The sequence below is a fragment of the Erythrolamprus reginae genome, chromosome 1, assembly GCF_031021105.1.
Source record: "Erythrolamprus reginae isolate rEryReg1 chromosome 1, rEryReg1.hap1, whole genome shotgun sequence".
NCBI lineage: Eukaryota > Metazoa > Chordata > Lepidosauria > Squamata > Dipsadidae > Erythrolamprus > Erythrolamprus reginae.
This window is the reverse complement of record NC_091950.1, coordinates 376178329-376198194: the sequence shown is the minus strand read 5'-3', so window position 1 is coordinate 376198194 and position 19866 is coordinate 376178329. Positions and strand designations below refer to the sequence as shown.

The window sequence follows — 19866 nt, the reverse complement described above, 5'->3', positions numbered from 1 at the left end:
CATAGAATTGTAAACCCCAGGGTTCTCTGTGAAGAGGGAATTTAATTTTAGTTTCAATTTATTTTATGGCATATGCAGTAGATATGATAATGAAGCTATGGTCCAAAAGGACATGCTGTCTTCAATCTGGATCCTTTAGCTGAGTAAATGTTGGCCATGCTTTTTGGAAATTTTAGGAATGACAGAGCCAGAGAGGTTGCCTTAGGGCTTAGGCAATCAAATTTTCATAAGCAGCTTTCAATTTTTGACTGATCATTGCATTGCATGATTTTAAACGTTAGTAGGGTTTTAAAGTTTTTAGTGAAATTAATTGGATTTTTTTAGATTTGTATATTGTATATTGCTTGTTATGTTGTGAGCCGCCCCAAGTCCTCAGAAAGGGGCAGCATACAAATCAATCAATCAATCAAATAAATAAATAAATAATAAATATTACAGATATTGTTCTGGCATCGTTGTGTGATCTATAGCTATGAGAGTTTTTTTGGGGTCTTTATGCCTTTTTTCCTCCTTTGATAATTGATAATTGGTTTTATTTATTTATTAATCAAATTTATATGTCCACTTATCTCAGGAAAAATAATTTCAGAGACCATATAATAGTTCACTGTTATTTTGATTAAACAATGAGTTTTTTAAACAAATAAATAATTTTGATTGACAATTTGACTTGCAGATGAATAGTTCAGTAGAACTATTGAATTGGGACACAGGTGAATTTAATTATAAACTCTACTATTTAGGTTAAATATTTAATCTCTTTATTTTAAAAATCTGTGTATTCTTAGGCCTTCCATAGTGACAATGCAAAAATTTGAATGATTAATATATGGTGGTATAGAAATAAAGAAATAAGGAACACTCTATTACTTTATTGGTTCGTTGAGGTTTTGCCATGCAAATATGGTACGTTTGCCCTTATTTAAAAAATTCCCTCTTTATTTAATTTTGATCTTTTTGATCATCTTTTGGAAGGGTTCTGCTTGCTATATCCAAGACTTGACTACTATAAGGATATTAGTGCCCAAACCAGGAACAAAGATAAACAGTAACATGATAAACATTATGTTAATAAACATAATTTAAGTATCACCACAGTGACACCAATGAGACTGAACTATGTGCATGAACATTCCTACATTCCAGGAAGGAATTTCATTTCTTTAAAAGGAAAGTTAGTAGCATCTAAGTTCCAAATAGATGTCTCATTTGGGTAATTTAGTTACCTCATCTAGCAATGATTTCATTCAAATAATCCTACCCCTAGGATTCATACTACTGACAAGATGATTCTAATTTATGTTGAAACTGCAACCCTATTACACATTTATTCTTTGCTTAAAACTGAACATGACTCACAATATAATTCTGTAAATATTACTCAGAAGTAAATTCTTGATGCTGGGAATTAGGCAATGAGGTTGGTAAGAAACTGTCTTGTTCAAAAGATGTTTAATGCAGAGTTAAGTCAATAGGCAGTTCCTCACTAGCTTACCACTAAATTTTCGAATATTGATTTTTGACTTGTGCCTCTAGCTTTTTTGTTTTTTATCTTGCTCTTTAATCTCAACTTTTCTTTCTTCTGGCTTATGAACTTGGGTTTGAGTCCTGCACTGCAGAATTCTCAGCTTTTTAAAGAAAAACAACTATTTTTCCTGATTTGTATCCTACAATTTCAGTTTGACATATAGACATTTGTAATGATCACTTTATTTCCAGATCATAAAAAGCTGCTGATTCCTGCATCCCAAATAACTGTTGCATAACTTAAAAGATGATTCTGCTCCGGTTTTTGGCAGCCTAAAGCAAACTGTTGCCAGTGATTTGGGGAATATGCACAATCTGATTGGGTTGACCATTGGATTCTTCTTTCACACTGACAATGTGACTGCTTGGGAATGTTCCCAGGATCACCTACATCCATCCATCCTGTATGGCTTTATCACTGAGTTGCAATCTATCATGGCGTGGAGTTATATGAGATTCAATGCTAGCAGAGAGTGACTGCTTGAAAAGTAACTTAGGGGGTGTTTGAAGGATTGCATGAAGCATAATTTTGTCTTCCAATTTGTTGCTGCTACCTCCCAGCATTGGTCATCTGAGATAATGGCTTCACAATGCTAAATAATAGAACTGTCCCTTTAGCTGTGACTACCCACTTGCTCGCTTCCTCTGCCTTGGTTGTCTTCTCTGCCACTGGACATGGACATTTCAAAATCCTAATCATTAATTGGTGCCATTGAGCTATATAGAAAGCATTTTATTATGCTTTCTGTTGATCATCTTGATATAGACTTGGGAACAAACGTGATTTCAAAACCCAATAAGTATAGTATTAATAGTACTACATTTATTTGGATCATTAAAATCATGAGTATTTTTTAAATTCACATCTTATTTAATTCTCCCTAAAAGTAAAACTAGTAAAAGGAAAAAAATGCCTAAATAAATCCAGGGATGGGAAAGAAAAAGTACTGATTACATGTGATTAAAGTGATATGTTCAGAAAGAAATGCTACTAATATAAAACAAGGGAGAATTGGACATAATCACTGCAATTATCTTGTGCCAGCCTTTTCACTGTAATCATTCTGGAGAAACTAGGGAAGTTACCGGTAATTGAAGTTATTTAATTCTCTTAATTTTAATTGCTTTGTATTATCTTTTAAAAATCTTTTTATCACATAGCAAACCACCCATAGTGAGATAGGCAACATATAAATTTAATAAATACATAAATAAATATTAAGACCTCTATTGTACTCAGAATCATTATTCTACTTTATCTCTTTAGGCCAAAACATTTGTGTAACCTTAGAGTTAATATACTAGAAGGAATCTGAAAAGCTTCTGCAAATGCCAATATGTTCTTAACAGATATGATGCAAATGTGTACGTGACATGTTTATATGGAAAAATATATAAACAGAGTGTCAGCAAGCAAACTTCCTTGACATTCCCATGGTGCAGAAGGCCATTGCTGAATGACAGTACAGCTGTATGGATCAGGAAATTCTATGATTAATATTTTCAGATATGTAGATAGTACAGTTTTCATTACATTTTAATCTGTGCAGTTTTAATATTTAATTATTTTTGCTTGTTTTATGACTTCTTAAGCAGCTAGAGTCACCTTTTAGGGGAATGGGTTGCAACAAAGGTCACAAGTAATAAATACTAATACAGTACTAATACTAATAAATAAAATAAATAAAGTATATATATTCCCTAGTTAATGTGCAGAGAAATATAATCTATAATTCCACTGCTGGGAGACAACTTAAAAATTAATCAGGTGTCCTGTTCTTAGAACCACTTTTATTGGTTTTGTCCCAATGAGTTTTCTTTTGCCTTTAAGTAAAATTAACTATGCCTTGTCTGAATTATTTCCCCCCTCCACTTCTCCATCTCTCTCTCTCTCTCTCTCTCTATTGGATTTGTATGCCGTCCCTCTCTGTAGACTTGGGGCGACTAACAACAGTAATAAAAACAGCATGTAACAATCCAATACTAAAACAACTAAAAAACCCTTATTGTAAAACCAAACATACATACAAACATACCATGCATAAATTGTAAGGGCCTAGGGGGAAAGAATATCTCAGTTCCTCCATGCCTGACGGCAGAGGTGGGTTTTAAGGAGCTTACGAAAGGCTAGGAGGGTGGGGGAAATTCTAATCTCCGGGGGGAGTTGGTTCCAGAGGGCCGGAGCCACGACCGAGAAGACTCTTCCCCTGGGCCCCGCCAAATGACACTGTTTAGTTGACGGGACCCGCAGAAAGCCCACTCTGTGGGACCTAACTGGTTGCTGGGATTCGTGCAGCAGAAGGCGGTCCCTGAGATAATCTGGTCCGGTGCCATGAAGGGCTTTATAGGTCATAACTAACACTTTGAATTGTGACCGGAAACTGATCGGCAACCAATGCAGACTGCGGAGTGTTGGTGTTACATGGGCATATTTGGGAAAGCCCGTGATTGCTCTCGCAGCTGCATTCTGCACGATCTGAAGTTTCCGAACACTTTTCAAAGGTAGCCCCATGTAGAGAGCATTACAGTAGTCGAGCCTCGAAGTGATGAGGGCATGAGTGAATGTGAGTAGTGAGTCCCGATCCAGATAGGGCCCCAACTGGTGCACCAGGTGAACAGATATACAGATAAAGCATACATGGCACTAAAAATTTATCTTCCACAGAGTTAGGGTTCATAGGAGACAAATTACTATTGTTCTATCAGTTTCCAAAGTAATCTTTAGAATGATAGAAAAGCAACTATTGCCTTGATGCATCATTGGGACCATGAAAAGAAAGAAAATTTAAACCCCCTTTCCGTACCTTGTATGGACTCTACTGTAAGTGGATTTCATAATCATGATTATTTGCTTTCTAAAGCAATACACAACTGATATTGTACCTCTCTGTATCACTTTTAGATAGGAAAACCTATTTAACATCTTGCTTATTTTGACTCTATAATTGTCTTTTTATGGTTACTTAAAATTTGGCAAGCTTTAAGTGAATGTATCACTTCCAAATAAGTAATGTAGTAAGAAATAGCATTTTAGTTCCCAGAGTCAAGATGTAATAATCTGTAATGTAGCGTAATAATCTTTTCAGACATAGATGGTTTAAAAAAACGTATAGGAAGTAACAAAAACAGATAGGGAAACATAATCAGTTATTTGTTCTGAAATAATCTGTGGGATTTGTTTGAAATAATTGTGGCCAAATTCTGGATTGTTCCAGGCTTATTGGAAATCCTCATTTTACGGCGAAGGGAGACAACATGAAAATTAACAGCAGGAACTTAAAATTTGGTGTCTTTTATTTATTTTTTCCTTACCTGGTACTGAAGTTCCCAATGCAACAAATACGACTGCAGTTACAGAATCCTTCAAGCCAATTGTGCAGCCAAAATGGGATGCCAAATCCCCAATGAAAGCTGTGAGAAGGCCAATCATGAGGATGGACACTACAAAACAAGCCCAACCATTCCAGTAGTCTGTCGGGGGCACAAAGGCAAAAAAAACTTTCCAGAAGACGGTCAGAAAGTGCATCACATAATCAAAGCAGGATGGTAGCTTCTCTTCGCCACATTCATCGTCATCGTCATCTTCTCCTGAAAGAGGAAAAAGAGAGGTGATGGGGTGGGGGGGAAGAGAATGGTGCAAGAAGGATGGTTCCCAACTATGAAACTGAGAAAAAGACCACTGAAACTAATGGGAGGCAAGTGTAATTGACTCTCATAGGCTACATAAGAAATGATTACTGTAAATCTGTAAATACAGTGATACCTTGTCTTAAAAACTTAATTGGTTCCGGGATGAGGGTCTTAAGGTGAAAAGTTTGTAAGACGAAACAATGTTTCCCATAGAATCAATGGAAAAGCGATTAATGTGTGCAAGCCCAAAATTCACCCCTTTTGCCAGCCGAAGCGCCCGTTTTTGCGCTGCTGGGATTCCCCTGAGGTTCCCCTCCATAGGAAACCCCACCTCCGGACTTCTGTGTTTTTGCGATGCTGCAGGGGAATCCCAGCAGGGGAATCCCAGCATCGCAAAAACAAGTATTATTTGAGAATTCTGGTAGGTGGAGCCCCCTCCTAAAGCCTGTTATTTCCTTTGGTAGTTTTCCTCTAGCTGAGCTTATTTTGGGACTAAAGCCTAGACAGTGTTATCTGTTTTGCTTTATCCTGAAAGCTTCTAGATATATGACTCATCAGAATAGGCCATATTTTCATCCATATATTACCATTTCTCAAATCACCGTGAATTTATCTACACATTTTCTGATTACTTCTCCATTAGCAATACAATTATGTAACTAGATGTTTGTTGCAGAACATTTTGATTCTTTTAGTTTGCACCACCTGATGTGCTACTTAATCTGGGTGTACACTGTATAATATTCTCACAAAAGGTGTGGAGTAGAAGAACCCAAACAGCTGCTGAAGACTGAAGCTTTTAGGCATTCTAGCTGTGAGATTGTTACATTTTCTCAACAAGAAAAAAGATCTTTTTACTGAGGAGCACAGAAGAATGGCAGGGAGTGCTATCTTAAATGCAAGAAAGTTTGCATTATGCAAATATTTTCATTTTGTTTCCTATTAACGAACATCAGCAAATGGCTTTCTTGACACCATCACAAGAATAAATAAATAAAAACATTATCACCAAGGTTGGAATACACAGAAATATTGTGGATGCCTCACTACACATTAGAGTATGGATGCAAGAGAAATTAATCAAAGGTTCATAGCGCTTTATCAAAATGGACACCACACATCAAGACATTCCTTTTGAAACTTAAGAAGCAGGTGGGAACTGCTGTGGGGCTGATCATGGCCTACATGGACACAGCTGGTCTGGATGCAAACTGTAGGTTTAATAAGAACCTATTGTCTTTTCTTGGTGGATGCATACACAAACCTCAAAATAATTTTGCTAATTCACTTTTGTTTTCTTCTTAACCCCCAATTTGCTTATTGCTAAAGTGACAAATTGGTACGAGATCTTCACTGTCTTTCCTTCCACTGAAGACAGGTACAAAGAGAAGCATCTAATGGTGGAAGCTAGCCAGTGTGGCAACATATGGTAATCAGTCTAAGACTTTGCCACTGAGAAACTGAAAATGCCATGGATTCTCACTACTCTTACAATCTTTCCTCTACCCAGTGGTCCTCAACCTTTCTAATGCCGCGGCCCCCTAATACGGTTCCTCATGTGGTGACCCCCAACCATAAGTCTAGCACCAATTCCCCAACAGAGCTTTAAGCTGATTGGCAGGCAGGTCAGAGGGACACCCCCACTGTAAATGCCTGATTGGTTGGATTGTAAAAATATGTTCTAAGGCGCCAGAATAGAAGCTTTAGTTCCTAAAACCATGGGAATTTTTTCTTTTCCCAGGGTCTTAGGCGACCCCTGTGAAATGGTCATTTGACCCCCAAAGGGTTCCCGACTCCCAGGTTGAGAACCACAACCACAATGGTTGCCAATCCCATTTTCAGAAGATAATTCTGACTTGCCTTGTTCTTATGTAGGAAAACCAAGATACAGTAAGTATTTAGTTCATTTGTTTGATTTAAATGTTTAAATGGAAGTGTAACTATTTTGTGATCCTAAGGTTTTCATCCTGTCTGACCGTTGGAATTGCCAATTGTGTACTCTAGCTGCAGTTTTAATGGAATGGGTTAGAGCCAATTTAAATTCTTGAGTTATTTTGTACTGTCAAATTGATTTAAATTGTCCTAATATCAGACAGCACTCTACAGGTATAACTAGAAAGGGATTACCATATTCAAAATGCTTTAAATAGTTTTAAATTACTGATCACGAAGATTTCATGTATTTTTTAAAAAGAACATTGCATGAACAAAGCTTTTTGATCTTTAATTCTCTCAGAGCACTTTATGGGAGGAGATGCAGAACAATAAAATGTCCATTAGGAGAATCAAACACTATGCTTTTATGAGTAATTTAGTGCATTGGTAAATATTAAAAGGCCTTAGTATGATGGCTCCCTGGATATTTAGAAACAAACGTTTGGAATAAATGATTTTGATCTATAATCTAGCTCAGTGTTCTTCAACCACATGAACAAGATCTGCCAATTTTATATGGCCAGCATGTCCTCTGCTCCTTGGAAAAATGCCAGGCATTGTAACAAAATGTTTATTGGAGGCCCATTGCTACTGCATTATTTGTCATGTTGTTATAAACAGTCTTTTTGGTTAGTGCTAAGCTTCTTATGTTAACTCTGATTAGTTATTTTATGACTTGGGGTGTTAAACTATGAGTTAAATAAGAATCTCACATCAAAAATGAATAGTTGATCAAACACAGCTGCTGAACTCACTAGCATAATATACTCTTAGGGAGTAAATATGTTAGCAAAATTGGTGTTATAAATATCTCCCTACTTCCTTTTGCTTAACTCTTTTACTTTTTAAAAACAATATTTTAATTTTTTTCAGTGCTTTTCTCCGTTTAACTGTTTGAGTAATAGCTGCTGCTGCAGGTTTTCACTGATGACTAAAGTGGAAAAACCAAAATGTGTTAATAAAAAACAGCTTTCTGGTCAGGTGGACAAATGGACACATGCCATTTCTGAACCTCTTTTAGAGGATTTAATGTGGATCTCATGGAATAAAACATCTATTCTCCTTTGGATAGAACAGTTTTATTCAATTTACCATCCTTCAGATGCTATTCCCAGAATCTCCAGCCAGTGTCTATCTTAAGTCACTGTTTTTCTTGGAGCAAAGTGGAAGATTTTATTTGAAAAACTGGGACTAAGGAATAGAAAGCCAGGTTTTTATAAGCATTATCCAAATCATTGCAAGTATGTTTAACAAAAGAACAGATAAACAGCAAACTAAATCATTGTCTTTCTGACACATACTGCTTGGGGGAAAAAGAAATACTGTTGGGACAAAAATTTCTACTATAATTCTGGTACAAAGAAAATGAAATATAGTCATTTCTCCAGGCTCAAGTCAGGGATGAGAAATGACCCAGTAGCTAACTTCTGCCTAAGATTAGAAAATCCCATTTCTTTTTCAAAAGATTCTTTTTCACTGAATCCTAGTGACACATGGCTTAATCTTTCACGAGCTATCTATGTGGCTTGGTGACATCTAGCAACAATGACTAATAAGCACTGTAGTAAGATAATGGGTTGAATTCTTCACTTTAGATTGATAAAGGTCAATATTAACATAGGCATCTACTTTAACCTGGCTTCAAATAATGTTTTAAAACATAAACTAGCTTTACATAAGCTAAAAACACGACACATTTTATTGGATCAGACCTAAAGTCTATCAGAGCCAGCATCCTGTTCCCTAGAATAGCCATCAAAATGCCCTTGGGAACTCAAGAAGCAAATTCTGAAGATATTTAATAGCACATTGCTGATATTGGGTAACCAAGAATCAATGACACGCTTCTTCTAAACCTGACTTTGTAATTAGTTTTATAAAAAAAATAAAATCTGATTACCAGATCATTGTGACTAAAAGGACCAATTATCTATATCTTAATCTAATTGCCAGAGTAAGTTTGAAATGGAGCATGACTGACATCAAAGATGTAGAGAACAAGAAACAGGAGGATGGTTTAAATTCACACCCTTCTCTGCCTGTTTTCATCCCACCTATGGGTGGAGAATAAAGGTAGATATGTAAAAACACAACCGAAATCATTAAAAAAAAAACCCCAAATTTCATCATGGTTTTAAAAATGTGTGTGGTTTTACTGGTCTAGCAGCCCTGGGCAAAATTAGGCACATATCAGGTGACAGGAGGGGAGGAATTGCTACAGCAATAGTAGTCAACTGAAATGGAAGAGGATGACACCCAAGGGGCAAAACAAACAGTGTCACTAGTGCCATTGCAAATTGGAAAACACTATTCTGACATATTGTAGCAAAAGTGGGGTAGAGGATGCATGAACCGTTGACCTGTGGATGAGTAGAGAAGAATATTGTGTGTTTCCTACGCTTAAAAATAGCTAGCAATTATTATTTGCATTGAAGCAACCGGTTAGTTACATCAGTCCTGTGTGTAGCTGCATTCCTGCCTTGCCAACTGCTCTGCTTGAGAGCTCAAAAGGCTGTGAACCAAATGCATCTTTTGAAGCTCATGCCATTGTTTCTTTTTTTTAAAAAAAAAAATACTGTTTATTGGTTATATACAAATATATACAAAGAAACAATACAAAACAGTGTTGACAAGACAAGGTGTTCATATCATAAGCATCTGATCATTGTTTCCAATAGGGTCGAACGAACCACATTTAACGATAACATTGAACATAAGACAACCCCTTCCCTCCCCCACCCCGCTGCCAGTCTGCAGCTATATTTATTTTTTATTTTCCCGGCTATTCAGTCAGCGGAATCATATTTCTTAAAGTTTGCTTAATCGTTGGTCTAAAGCTTCCTTTTCTAAATAATGTGTTTAGTATTATGATTGTTATAGTTCTAATTTATTTCTATCCTAAAAAGAAGAAGAAGAAAAAAAAAAGTAAAAGGGTGTCAGGGAGCAAGCAAATAGATCGTCATATTTTGTTCTTCTCCTTCTCTCCCCCGTTCTTGATTGTTTCTTTGCTTCCAGCTTCTGAATCTTGTTTCGCATTACAGACATTGTGGATTCTGACTCTTGGCTACCAATGCTGATTAGACCCTCTGACTGGCTGTTTTCTGACTTCAGGCCCCGATCCCTCTTTACACTGTGCTGATTTCATGCAAGTGGATGGTGTGCTATTTTATGCGTGCGTATACTCTGCTTCTTTTTTTACTATTGCAAATTTACTCTGCAAATTTTTACTTTTACCTTTTTAGAAAGGGATTTAGGGGAGGCAGAGTTAATGCTTCAGGGTGGAGTCTGCCTTAAAGACTGTCTACTGCTGCTCAATCAATAAGGTTACATGTAGCATAGATTTTAAGCATTATGGGTGGAAGGGTTATTGGGTAGCAATGGTTAGACAGGCGCATAGTAATATCCATGAAAAAAGTGAATGTTTTCTTTCAACTGCACTATAGTACAGGTAGTCCTCAACCTATGACCATAATTGAGTCTAAGGTTTCTGTGTTAAGTGAGACATTTTTAAAGTGAATTTTGCCCCATTTCCCCCCCACTGTCGTTAAGTGAATCACTTAACATAAGTTTGGAACACAGTTGTTAAGTGAATTTGGCTTCCCCACTGATTTTGTTTGTCAGAAGGTCACAAAAGGGGATCATATGACCCAGGTACAAAGCAACAGTCATAAGTATGAACCAGTTGCCAAGCATCTGAATTTTGATCACATGGCTGCTACAAAGGTCGTAGCCTAGGTGTAAAAAACGATCACAAGTCATATTTTTCAGTGCCATTGTAACTTTGAATGGTCACTAAATGAACTGTTATAAGTTGAGGACTAACTATAGTTGCCCTCTGAGATTTCTTCTTGATCAAAAAAGATATGAGGTCCTTGATGCTCTCTGAACCTGGTAGTTTTAAGCAGACATTTCATTCCCCAAGCCAGTAACATCATCAGTGCTTGTGCTTGCTCTGTTACCTAGTTAATAAATGTCTGTATTAAAAAAAAAAACCAAGCTCAGAGAGCACCAAGGACCCCTAATTTCAACCCTGAACTGCAAATATTGTCCTTTATTGGTGACCTGGTTCTTGTTGGATACATTTGCATCTTATAGTAAAGTATGAAATAAAGATCAGGCAGACTTATAAAAAAATATTCTACAAAGGAACAATGTTTACAGGTTGTTAAACTGTGTTTTCTCCACCATTAACAATTAGGTTCACTGAAAACATGTGTTTCTAAGGGTGCAATTCTACAGCTTAACAGAAGGAAGCCACCTGGGAATAAAGAGAAATTTGATACTAGCAGACAAAGCTTCTAGCTCTGCAGACTTGAATGCTGTGGACTGCCTGTTATGAATGCAAAAGTCTCCTGTGGATATGTGCAGACCACAATACCATGCAGTGCCTGAGAAATACCTAATACAGTAGTACCTCTACCTACAAACGCCTCTACTTACGAACTTTTATAGATAAGAACAGGGTGTTCAAGATTTTTCTGCCTCTTCTCAAGAACCATTTTCCACTTACAAAGCCGAGCCTCTGAAACTGTAACCGGAAAAGGCTGGGAGAAGCCTCAGTGGGGCCTCTCTAGGAATCTCCTGGGAGGAAACACCTGGAAAAGGCGGGGAGAAGCTTCCACAGGACCTCTCTAGGAATCTCCTGGGAGGAAACAGGGCCGGAAAAGGCAGAGAGAAGCCTCCGTGGGGCCTCTCTAGGAATCTCCTGGGAGGAAACAAGGCCTCCACCCTCCCTGTGGTTTCCCCAATTGCACGCATTATTTGCTTTTACATTGATTCCTATGGGAAAAATTGCTTCTTACAAATTTTTCTACTTAAGAACCTGGTCACGGAACGAATTAAGTTTGTAAGTAGAGGTACCATGTTAGGTCATTGATTTAGATATCTGAACAGAAATGAAATGACTATGGTGGGCAAAAAAGCAAAACCCCCACCCCCTCCCTCTTCTAATTCCTGCTGGCTTGCCCATTTACTTTACATTGCTTGTGGGAATCCTGCAGGGAGGAATAGAGAGAGAGGGAAGCCAGCAGGAAATTGCAAGTCCAAGGCCAGTAGACGGTTAAATGCTTGTTGCCAGGTGGGGAAGGGAGAAAGGGATTACAAGAATGACTGAGAAATGGTCATAGTATGTTCAAAATAGGCATGACATGACTGTGGCAGCTGCCTGGTAAGGCTGAAGCAAAGGAGTTTGGCAGCCCTGAAGCAACCACAAGTTCTCCAAATTTCATTCCTTTGGTGGTTCTGGATTTTGGATACATTCTGTAAGTTAGAATTTGAGGTACCTTGGTTCAAATATTGTTCCCCTATAATGTACTATGATGTACTGTTGTACCTAGTTAAAGATGATGGGAATGAGACTTTAAAGTACAGTGGTACCTCATCATACGAACTTAATTGGTTCCAGGAGGAGGTTCGTAAGGTGAAAAGTTCGTAAGATGAAACAATGTTTCCCATAGGAATCAATGTAAAAGCAAATAATGCGTGCAAATCCTTCAGGAAAATCCCAAACTTTAGAAGGGAGGCGAACAGAGGGCAGGGAGGAGCAGAAGAAGAAGCAAGGCTAGGCTAAAGGGTGAGTGGGAAGGAAGAAAGGCAAGGGGAGCGCCCCTCCCTCTTCTTTCTTCAAAAGACACCGTTTCAGTGCCTTTGCAAGCACATTGTTCCCTGCAAAAAAATTTCTCCCCCAAGCTGCCCCTCCCTCCTCCCTTTTCTTTCTTAAAAATACACCCTTTCAGTTCCTTTGCAAGCACGTTGTTCTCTGCAAAATTTTTCCTCCCCCAAGCTGCCCCTCCCTCCTCCCTTTTCTTTCTTAAAAAGACACCCTTTCAGTTCCTTTGCAAACATGTTGTTCTCTGCAAAATGTTTCCTACTCCAAGCAGCCCCTCCCTTTTCTTTCTTCAAAAAAGGGGGAAAAAAAGAAACCCCTTCATCCCAGCAGCAGCTGCTTGGGTTCCTAAGGTGAAAATAGTTCTGAAGAAGAGGCAAAAAAATCTTAAACACCGGGTTCATATCTTGAGAAGTTCGTTAGAAGAGGCGTTCATAAGATGAGGTACCACTGTAGTACGTACTTTTGTTCTTTACTTGACTCAGATCGTATAATACATTCTTTCAATTAAAATAAATGAACTTGTTTCACTTTCACTCATTTGCCAATTGCAATTTAGGCAAGGGAAAACTATCACAGCCTTAAACATACAAGGTAGATACTGCTAACAAAATGGGGATTGTTATCTTCCTTTAGATACTTGCCTAGGAAAGATTCTGGTACACACTTTGTCTTTGCGCTTGGCTGATTTAGGAATGAACACAGGGAAGTGTCAGAAGATAAAATCTGTCATATGGTTTATCACTTTCTTATCTTTTATGATTAAGTGAGTCATTCTTTTCTAGCCTGGCACTTCTGAAATGTCAGGAGCCCTGCCAGCAAGAGCAAGGCAAATTACACATAGCGAATTCTACAATAGAGCTTATGTAATCTGGGGGAAAAGACATTTTTCTGTCCGCAAAAGCTGATGGACACAGAATTTTGTATCTTTGGTACTCAACCTTAGGTACCTAAATGAGGCTGGACCAGTCACCCTTGACCACTGATCACACAAACAAAAGATCATGGAAAAATAGCTGGTAATGCAAGTTGGGAAATACTTCCTTAAAACAATTCATTTTGTAATTTTTTGTATAATTAAAAAAAATTAAAGGCATTGAATAAGAAAAATCAACTGATTTTTTTATTTCAAATTAAACATTTCTTGAGGGTCAGAAGTACCTATGGTGCTTGAATTATTATATGATTAATTACTCCAGTCTGACCTCCTTTTAATTATCTTTTCAATTAGTGGGATAGCAGATAATCATGCTGAGGTGCTAGTAATAAGATAGTTATTTCTGATGCATAGAAGCAACAGCACAATTATCTACCCTTGGAGAAGATATGATGTGTTGCAAACAGTAATTCATGTAGGTGAAGCAGTATCTCTCACACACACACCCTCTTTAAATATCATGATCAATTCTGCAATTTGCCTGAATTATAAATCTATAATTTGTCTTTATATAGTTGAAGTGAAAGAAATATAGTCAATGATTCATACTTCATATTAAGCCACAATTCTTTTAACTAAGGTTCATTATAATACCTAGCTGGATTTGCATCATATTCTAAGCCAGTGATGGCTAACCTTTTGTGGTTCGCATGCCACAAATATGAATCTAGTTCCTCTGTATTCATGCCAATGATGTCTGTCAGGAAGCTCAAAATCTGTGAGATGGTGGGACCATGAATGAAATGGTATGTGTGTATGCATTGGGTCATATCTACGTACGAAGGGTCTTTGATCTGATTCTGCAGTAACAATCTTAAAGATGTTGACCCTTCCCAGTGCCCATCTTTTTTTATATAAAATAAGATAGTCTTGTTCTTTCTTTTGTTTCAATTCTTCTATAATGAAGTAAGTCTTACCTACAAAAATAAGTCTTATGTTCTTAATTCAGTTTATTGAAGTTGGACTAATATAGTTACTGCAGTCAGATGCCTAGACAGCACTTGTTAAATACATATTGCATTTAACATATTTTCCATTGAATTTTTTTAACAAATAAGTTTCTAATATGCACAGACAGTCTAATTATTCTGGCAAGACTAGATGTAGTAGTACAAAAGGAAATTTATTTCAGTGGTATTAAGGGATCTTAAAATAGTTAAGAGAGAAAGCAAATAGGAAATCTATTTCTAAATTGGAAGATAACATCTTGCAATGAGTATGTATCTACAGTGAGATAATTTTTTTAAATTTGTGAAATTAGAAAATCAAATCAAGTTTGTATGCTTTAGATTATATAATACTCACAGATATTATTACTATTACTATTATTATTATTATTTATTCTATCTTCCTTCCTCCCTTTCTTTTTTTGAAGGAATGTAAGATGACCTGCATGAACTTCCCAAGAGCCAGTATCCAGATTAAATTCTACTCAATGTTAACACATTTACAATACTAACTTAGATCTAGAGTAAATTGAATTCAGAGGTACAGAGAACACATGGCTATGTTCTGTTATTGCTTTACTTCCAACAGCCTTATTGCACCCCATTAAAATAAATAGAAATAGACGGCTGAAGTTCTTAACTGCTACACCCCATGTCTCCCCATAAAAGGGGCAACAGGATTTACAAATACGTAGTAAAATTGCATTTACCCAGAACCCGTGAAGATCATAGAGAAGGTCTAGTTTAGGAGAGGAAAGCTAGAGCTATCATAGCAAGGAAATGATGTGGACTAGGCAGAGTTGTACTATAGTTGCCTGGGCTGGAAGTTGCCAAAGGGGTGGTCTGGGAGCTTGGGAATTTATTTTATTTTTTTCTATGCTTTTATAAACTGTTAAGCCTATTTCACAGCTCACAAAACACAAAGCACAAATTGCTTTGTGCTTAAAACAAAACGAAGCTGCAATACTGATATTTGGAAGCTAGATTGCCAAACTGCCATGGGCACCACAGAAAGAGGCTTTGGGGACACAAACTATCCATCCATGACCTAAAATAAAAGAATTCCTCCACCAGACAGATGTATGCAATGCAGATTTAAAGACTAATACAATGAAATTACAATGCTAAAGCTATCTAATTTTAAGAATAGCGAGAGTGCTTCTTCCTTTGTCATGGCTACTGAAAAAGTGCAAGTTACCAATGTTGGAGTCAAATTAACTTGATAATTTCAGGCTAGGAAAATGACTAATTGTAATTTAAGGTATTTATAGAAATAGAAACTTACCAGCACTAACAGTGATAGCCTCAATGAACTGCTCTCTCCAGCTGTTTGTTCCAACCACAAGAGCTAGATTTGTCTTCTTAATAAGTTTGTCCACAGTGTTCTGCAGATAGACAGACACATGGTAAATGTAAAGAATGCTGGTTAGCATAAGAACATGGATATAGCAAAAGGAATAGCACCTATATACTGCTTCACAGCCCTCTCTGAGCTGCTTACAGTGTCAACATATTGCCTCCAACAATTTGGGTCTTCATTTTACCGACTTTGGAGGGCTGGAAGGCTGAGTCAATGTTGAGCTGGTGAGACTCGAACTGTTGAACTGCTAGCAGTCTGCAGAATTAGCTTGCAAATACTACAATTTAACTCTGTGCCACAATGACTCTTCAACATCAAGTGAATGAAATGAAATGAAGATGCAAAAGAATCTTGCTTTAAAACGGCTTGTGCAAAGTATTTCTTAATGGTGCTTTGTAATTAGACCTTCAAAAAGATGACTTGCACATTTTCATAAAATATTAATCCATCCATATTTGATGCAGTAAAAAGGAAATCCTATTTTCTTTGTAATAGTTGTTACTACAATTGTAAGATTTTGGCAAACAAAGACTGCTGCTGGGGTCAAGGCAGAATGAACTATTCACCTTCTGCCAATCTTCTACATCTGCCGCACTGGTTCTTAGCAAAGACTGATTCGTGATGGCTACTATGCAAAGAAAAAGGTAGCAAAGAAAGGCAGTGATATGCCTTAGAAGACATACAAACTGAGGCAGACATGTTTGAAAAGCAAGCAAGTTTATTTAGCTCAAGGTAAATGCTAACAGTGAAAGCTCTAGCCTGTCTGCTTAGCTTGGCACGCTCAGGCTAACAGAGCAGCAACGTTAGTACCCTTGACAGCTCCTTATATAGCCGCAGCAGAATGGCTGTGACCAATCAGATTCCAGCGGCAGCCAGGCGTCAAATGAGGACTTGGGGGAAGCCTGGACACAGCCAGCTGAATGATCCATTTCTACATATCCCACAGATTTCCCTACACAAGATTCCATGAATCTACCATTATAGAGTCCCTGGATTTTTATGATAACTGGATTAGATACAAATTAATGCTACTACAGATAGTGCTTGGTTTATGACCATTGGGACCAGAATTTTTACTGCTAAGCAAGGCAGTTAAATGAGCTATGCTCAATTTTATGACACTTTTTGCCACAAATGTTAAGCAGATCACTGCAATTGTTAAGTGAATCACAAAGTACTCACTTCATTTAAGTGAATCCAGCTTTCCCCATTGACTTTGCTTGTTAAAAACTAGCTGGGAAGGTCGCAAAATGCAAATGGCAACCAGATTATCTCTGGAATTCTGCAACCATCATAACTATAGGCTGGTTGCCAAATGCCTGGGAACCATGGGAATGCCAGTATATAAGACCTTTCCTAGTTTATTTTATAAGCTTCTTTTGCATTGAAACACCTGAAACTCATTTTGACCAATCTACTATGCATGAGGAGGAAAGGTAATTTTACAGGAAGCCAGTACATTGGTTCACCTATTTATTCTCCGAATTGGTAAAGCCAGTGATTGAACTTGGGATTTAAAAAAAGGCAACTTATAAAAATAGTTAAAAAGATGACATGTAGAAACTTCTGACACATTGTATCTCTCAAAGTATATTAGTACTTCAGAAAACTGCATACAATGTAACTTTTTTGAAGCTTTCCCCCCAGCTCTAACGATCTTCCCGGCTTGCAGGATTTTTTCATTCTTACTCCCTTCGTAAAAGTTTTTTTCAGTGCTAAGTCTTTGCAGGCTTGTTTTCATTGCTAGTCCCTCTGAAAAAGGTTTTTTCAGACCTAACCAGAGGATAAAATAATGTTGTGAAGCTGACCAGACTCAGGATGCTAGCGAGATGAATACCTGGTTGGTAGATTTTTCTCCCTATTTTCCTCCGCCCAAACTAAGATGTGTCTTATACTCCGGAAAATATGGTAACTGATGTACAGTATTTGCTTCACTACGGCTAAACTGGACATCTTCAGTTTTTACTGATCCTCTGTACATTGAGATAGGCTCATAGAGCAGAGTTGTAAAAACTTTGCTTTCAACCTAATGCACTTCATATTATAAAATTGAATATGAAATATATAATCATGCATAGTTCATTTTCTTTACAAATGATTGTTTTGAGCTGCACCAGGATTTAAGTTCAGTGAGTTTGCCTGAAGCGATTCAAAATTACTTTCTAAGGGAATTGATGAGAGAATATTTTGGCTATGCTGCTTGAAAAAACAAGAACTAAAAAGTCTATGTCAGTGATTCCTGTGTAATGAAATTCTACTTATTTAATACAGAATGGTGTAAAATTTTAATATCCAATTAAAGGTCAAAGGACACAAATGAAAGAAAATCAAGGTTAAATTTAAATATATGATAATTGTTAATGATGTAAATAATATAGTGCTTATGTTTTAAATAGTGAATATGGCATTGTACTTAATGAACTAGATTAGATAGGCATTCATATTCTTAAGTTGAAAAGTTGATTGAGTGAGAAGTTAGGTATTATCTCAAACTTAACCACTTTATCCGTAGGATAAAAGGAAGGGACAAAGCACCTTTGCTTTATTGTTCAGGGTTTTTTAAACATTTAAAGTGTGTGTAATGTTCTTTGAAGAAGTAGGAAATAACCAGGTCGAGTCTGAGGGCACGATCAGACACATCATCAGTTTGGAGTCACTACAGCCCTGTAAGAGACCTAAGTCTGGGGCCACCCCAAGTCCATTTGCCCTGACCGCAAGTAGATCAGATTCTTATGTTGGAACAAATTTATAATACACATTCCGATTACTGATTTTTGCATCTATCAGAAGTCATTTAGTAATCTGAGAATTTTGTGTAATTTTCTTATTTGAACTCATTTCTACAATGAGTGGTAAGATGTTTTCACAATGTCCTTGAAATATCTAAGGAGATTTAATAATAAAAGAGAGAGAGAGAGAGAGAGAAAGAAAGAAAGAAAGAAAGAAAGAAAGAAAGAAAGAAAGAAAGAAAGAAAGAGTGTTTGTGTGTGAGAGAGAATGTAGCTGTAGCTGCAGTTTATCTTCCTAAGAATATTTGATGGCTTTCAAATAATAATAATTATTAAAACTATAATTTTAAAAAGTGAGCTGGCAAAGTTTAATGAAATAAAATTTCCTACAGGATAAATCTTTACCCTTTTTAAAAAACAGATGCTGCAATGTAAGAAATAAATACATAATAAATAAAAACATTAGAAAAATTAGCCAAATTATTTCAATCCTATAATTTGTATGAATTGCACAATTTCCCTTTTCTTAGAACAAAATTCTAATTGCATAGGCACATTTTGGGGGTGCACATTGAGAATGCTCTACCAAAATATAATCCTAGGTTACTCCAGGACTGATATGGAATAGACCTAGAGTAAGTTAATAGTTGTTTGTTGTCAGATGGTGCCTGAATTAAATACATTAAATCACTGGTAATAATGACATTAGATGTCTACATACTACACCTTGAACTCGTAGGACTCTTCAATAATCACTTCTAGCTTTGTATGTTCCCCCAGGATGGGGCGCCCCATTTCAGCAATGCGGCGTTCTTCCTCCTCTTTACTTGTCAGAGGCTGCTTCTCTTCATTCTCTTCTGGAGATGGAGAAGACAAAAACAAAACGAAACAATTGAGGAATGGTTGAGTCTGTTCCCTCTTCTATAGCCAGCTTCTCTTTATCCTCCAACATACTCCATTGGCAAAAGCAAGCAAACAACCATTACAAGAATACACCATCCGGGCAGCTTCCTGCATTGTAAGTATAGGAGTTTGCTCCTCCAGATAGTTTACCTGTGAACAGGCATTATGTTTCATTGAAAGCTAAAATAGCATAATACAATCTAAGTGAAAGGTAATGGGGACTCAGGCTCATTGTTGTTCTAACAAACACCTGGCCCGACTCCCAGGCAGCGCGAGAGGGTGAAGCAAACCTT

General features: G+C 37.1%; 1 protein-coding gene and 1 long non-coding RNA gene across 5 annotated transcripts in view; one reads left to right on the top strand and one right to left on the bottom strand.

Moving 5' to 3' along the window:
• SLC8A1 (solute carrier family 8 member A1) overlaps positions 1-19866 on the bottom strand; it is a 305160-nt gene that overhangs the window by 10766 nt on the left and 274528 nt on the right. For all 4 annotated transcript variants that reach the window (XM_070734658.1, XM_070734659.1, XM_070734656.1 and 1 more), the window contains 3 exons: positions 19397-19527; positions 15867-15966; positions 4840-5115 (listed from right to left, as the gene is read on the bottom strand). In XM_070734658.1, coding sequence (XP_070590759.1) covers positions 4840-5115; positions 15867-15966; positions 19397-19527 — 507 coding nt within the window. The remainder of the gene's footprint in view (positions 1-4839; positions 5116-15866; positions 15967-19396; positions 19528-19866) is intronic.
• On the top strand, positions 10140-15203 carry LOC139157661 (uncharacterized). Its single transcript, XR_011557527.1, has 2 exons — positions 10140-10264; positions 15010-15203. It is a non-coding gene; the product is annotated as an uncharacterized lncRNA (long non-coding RNA).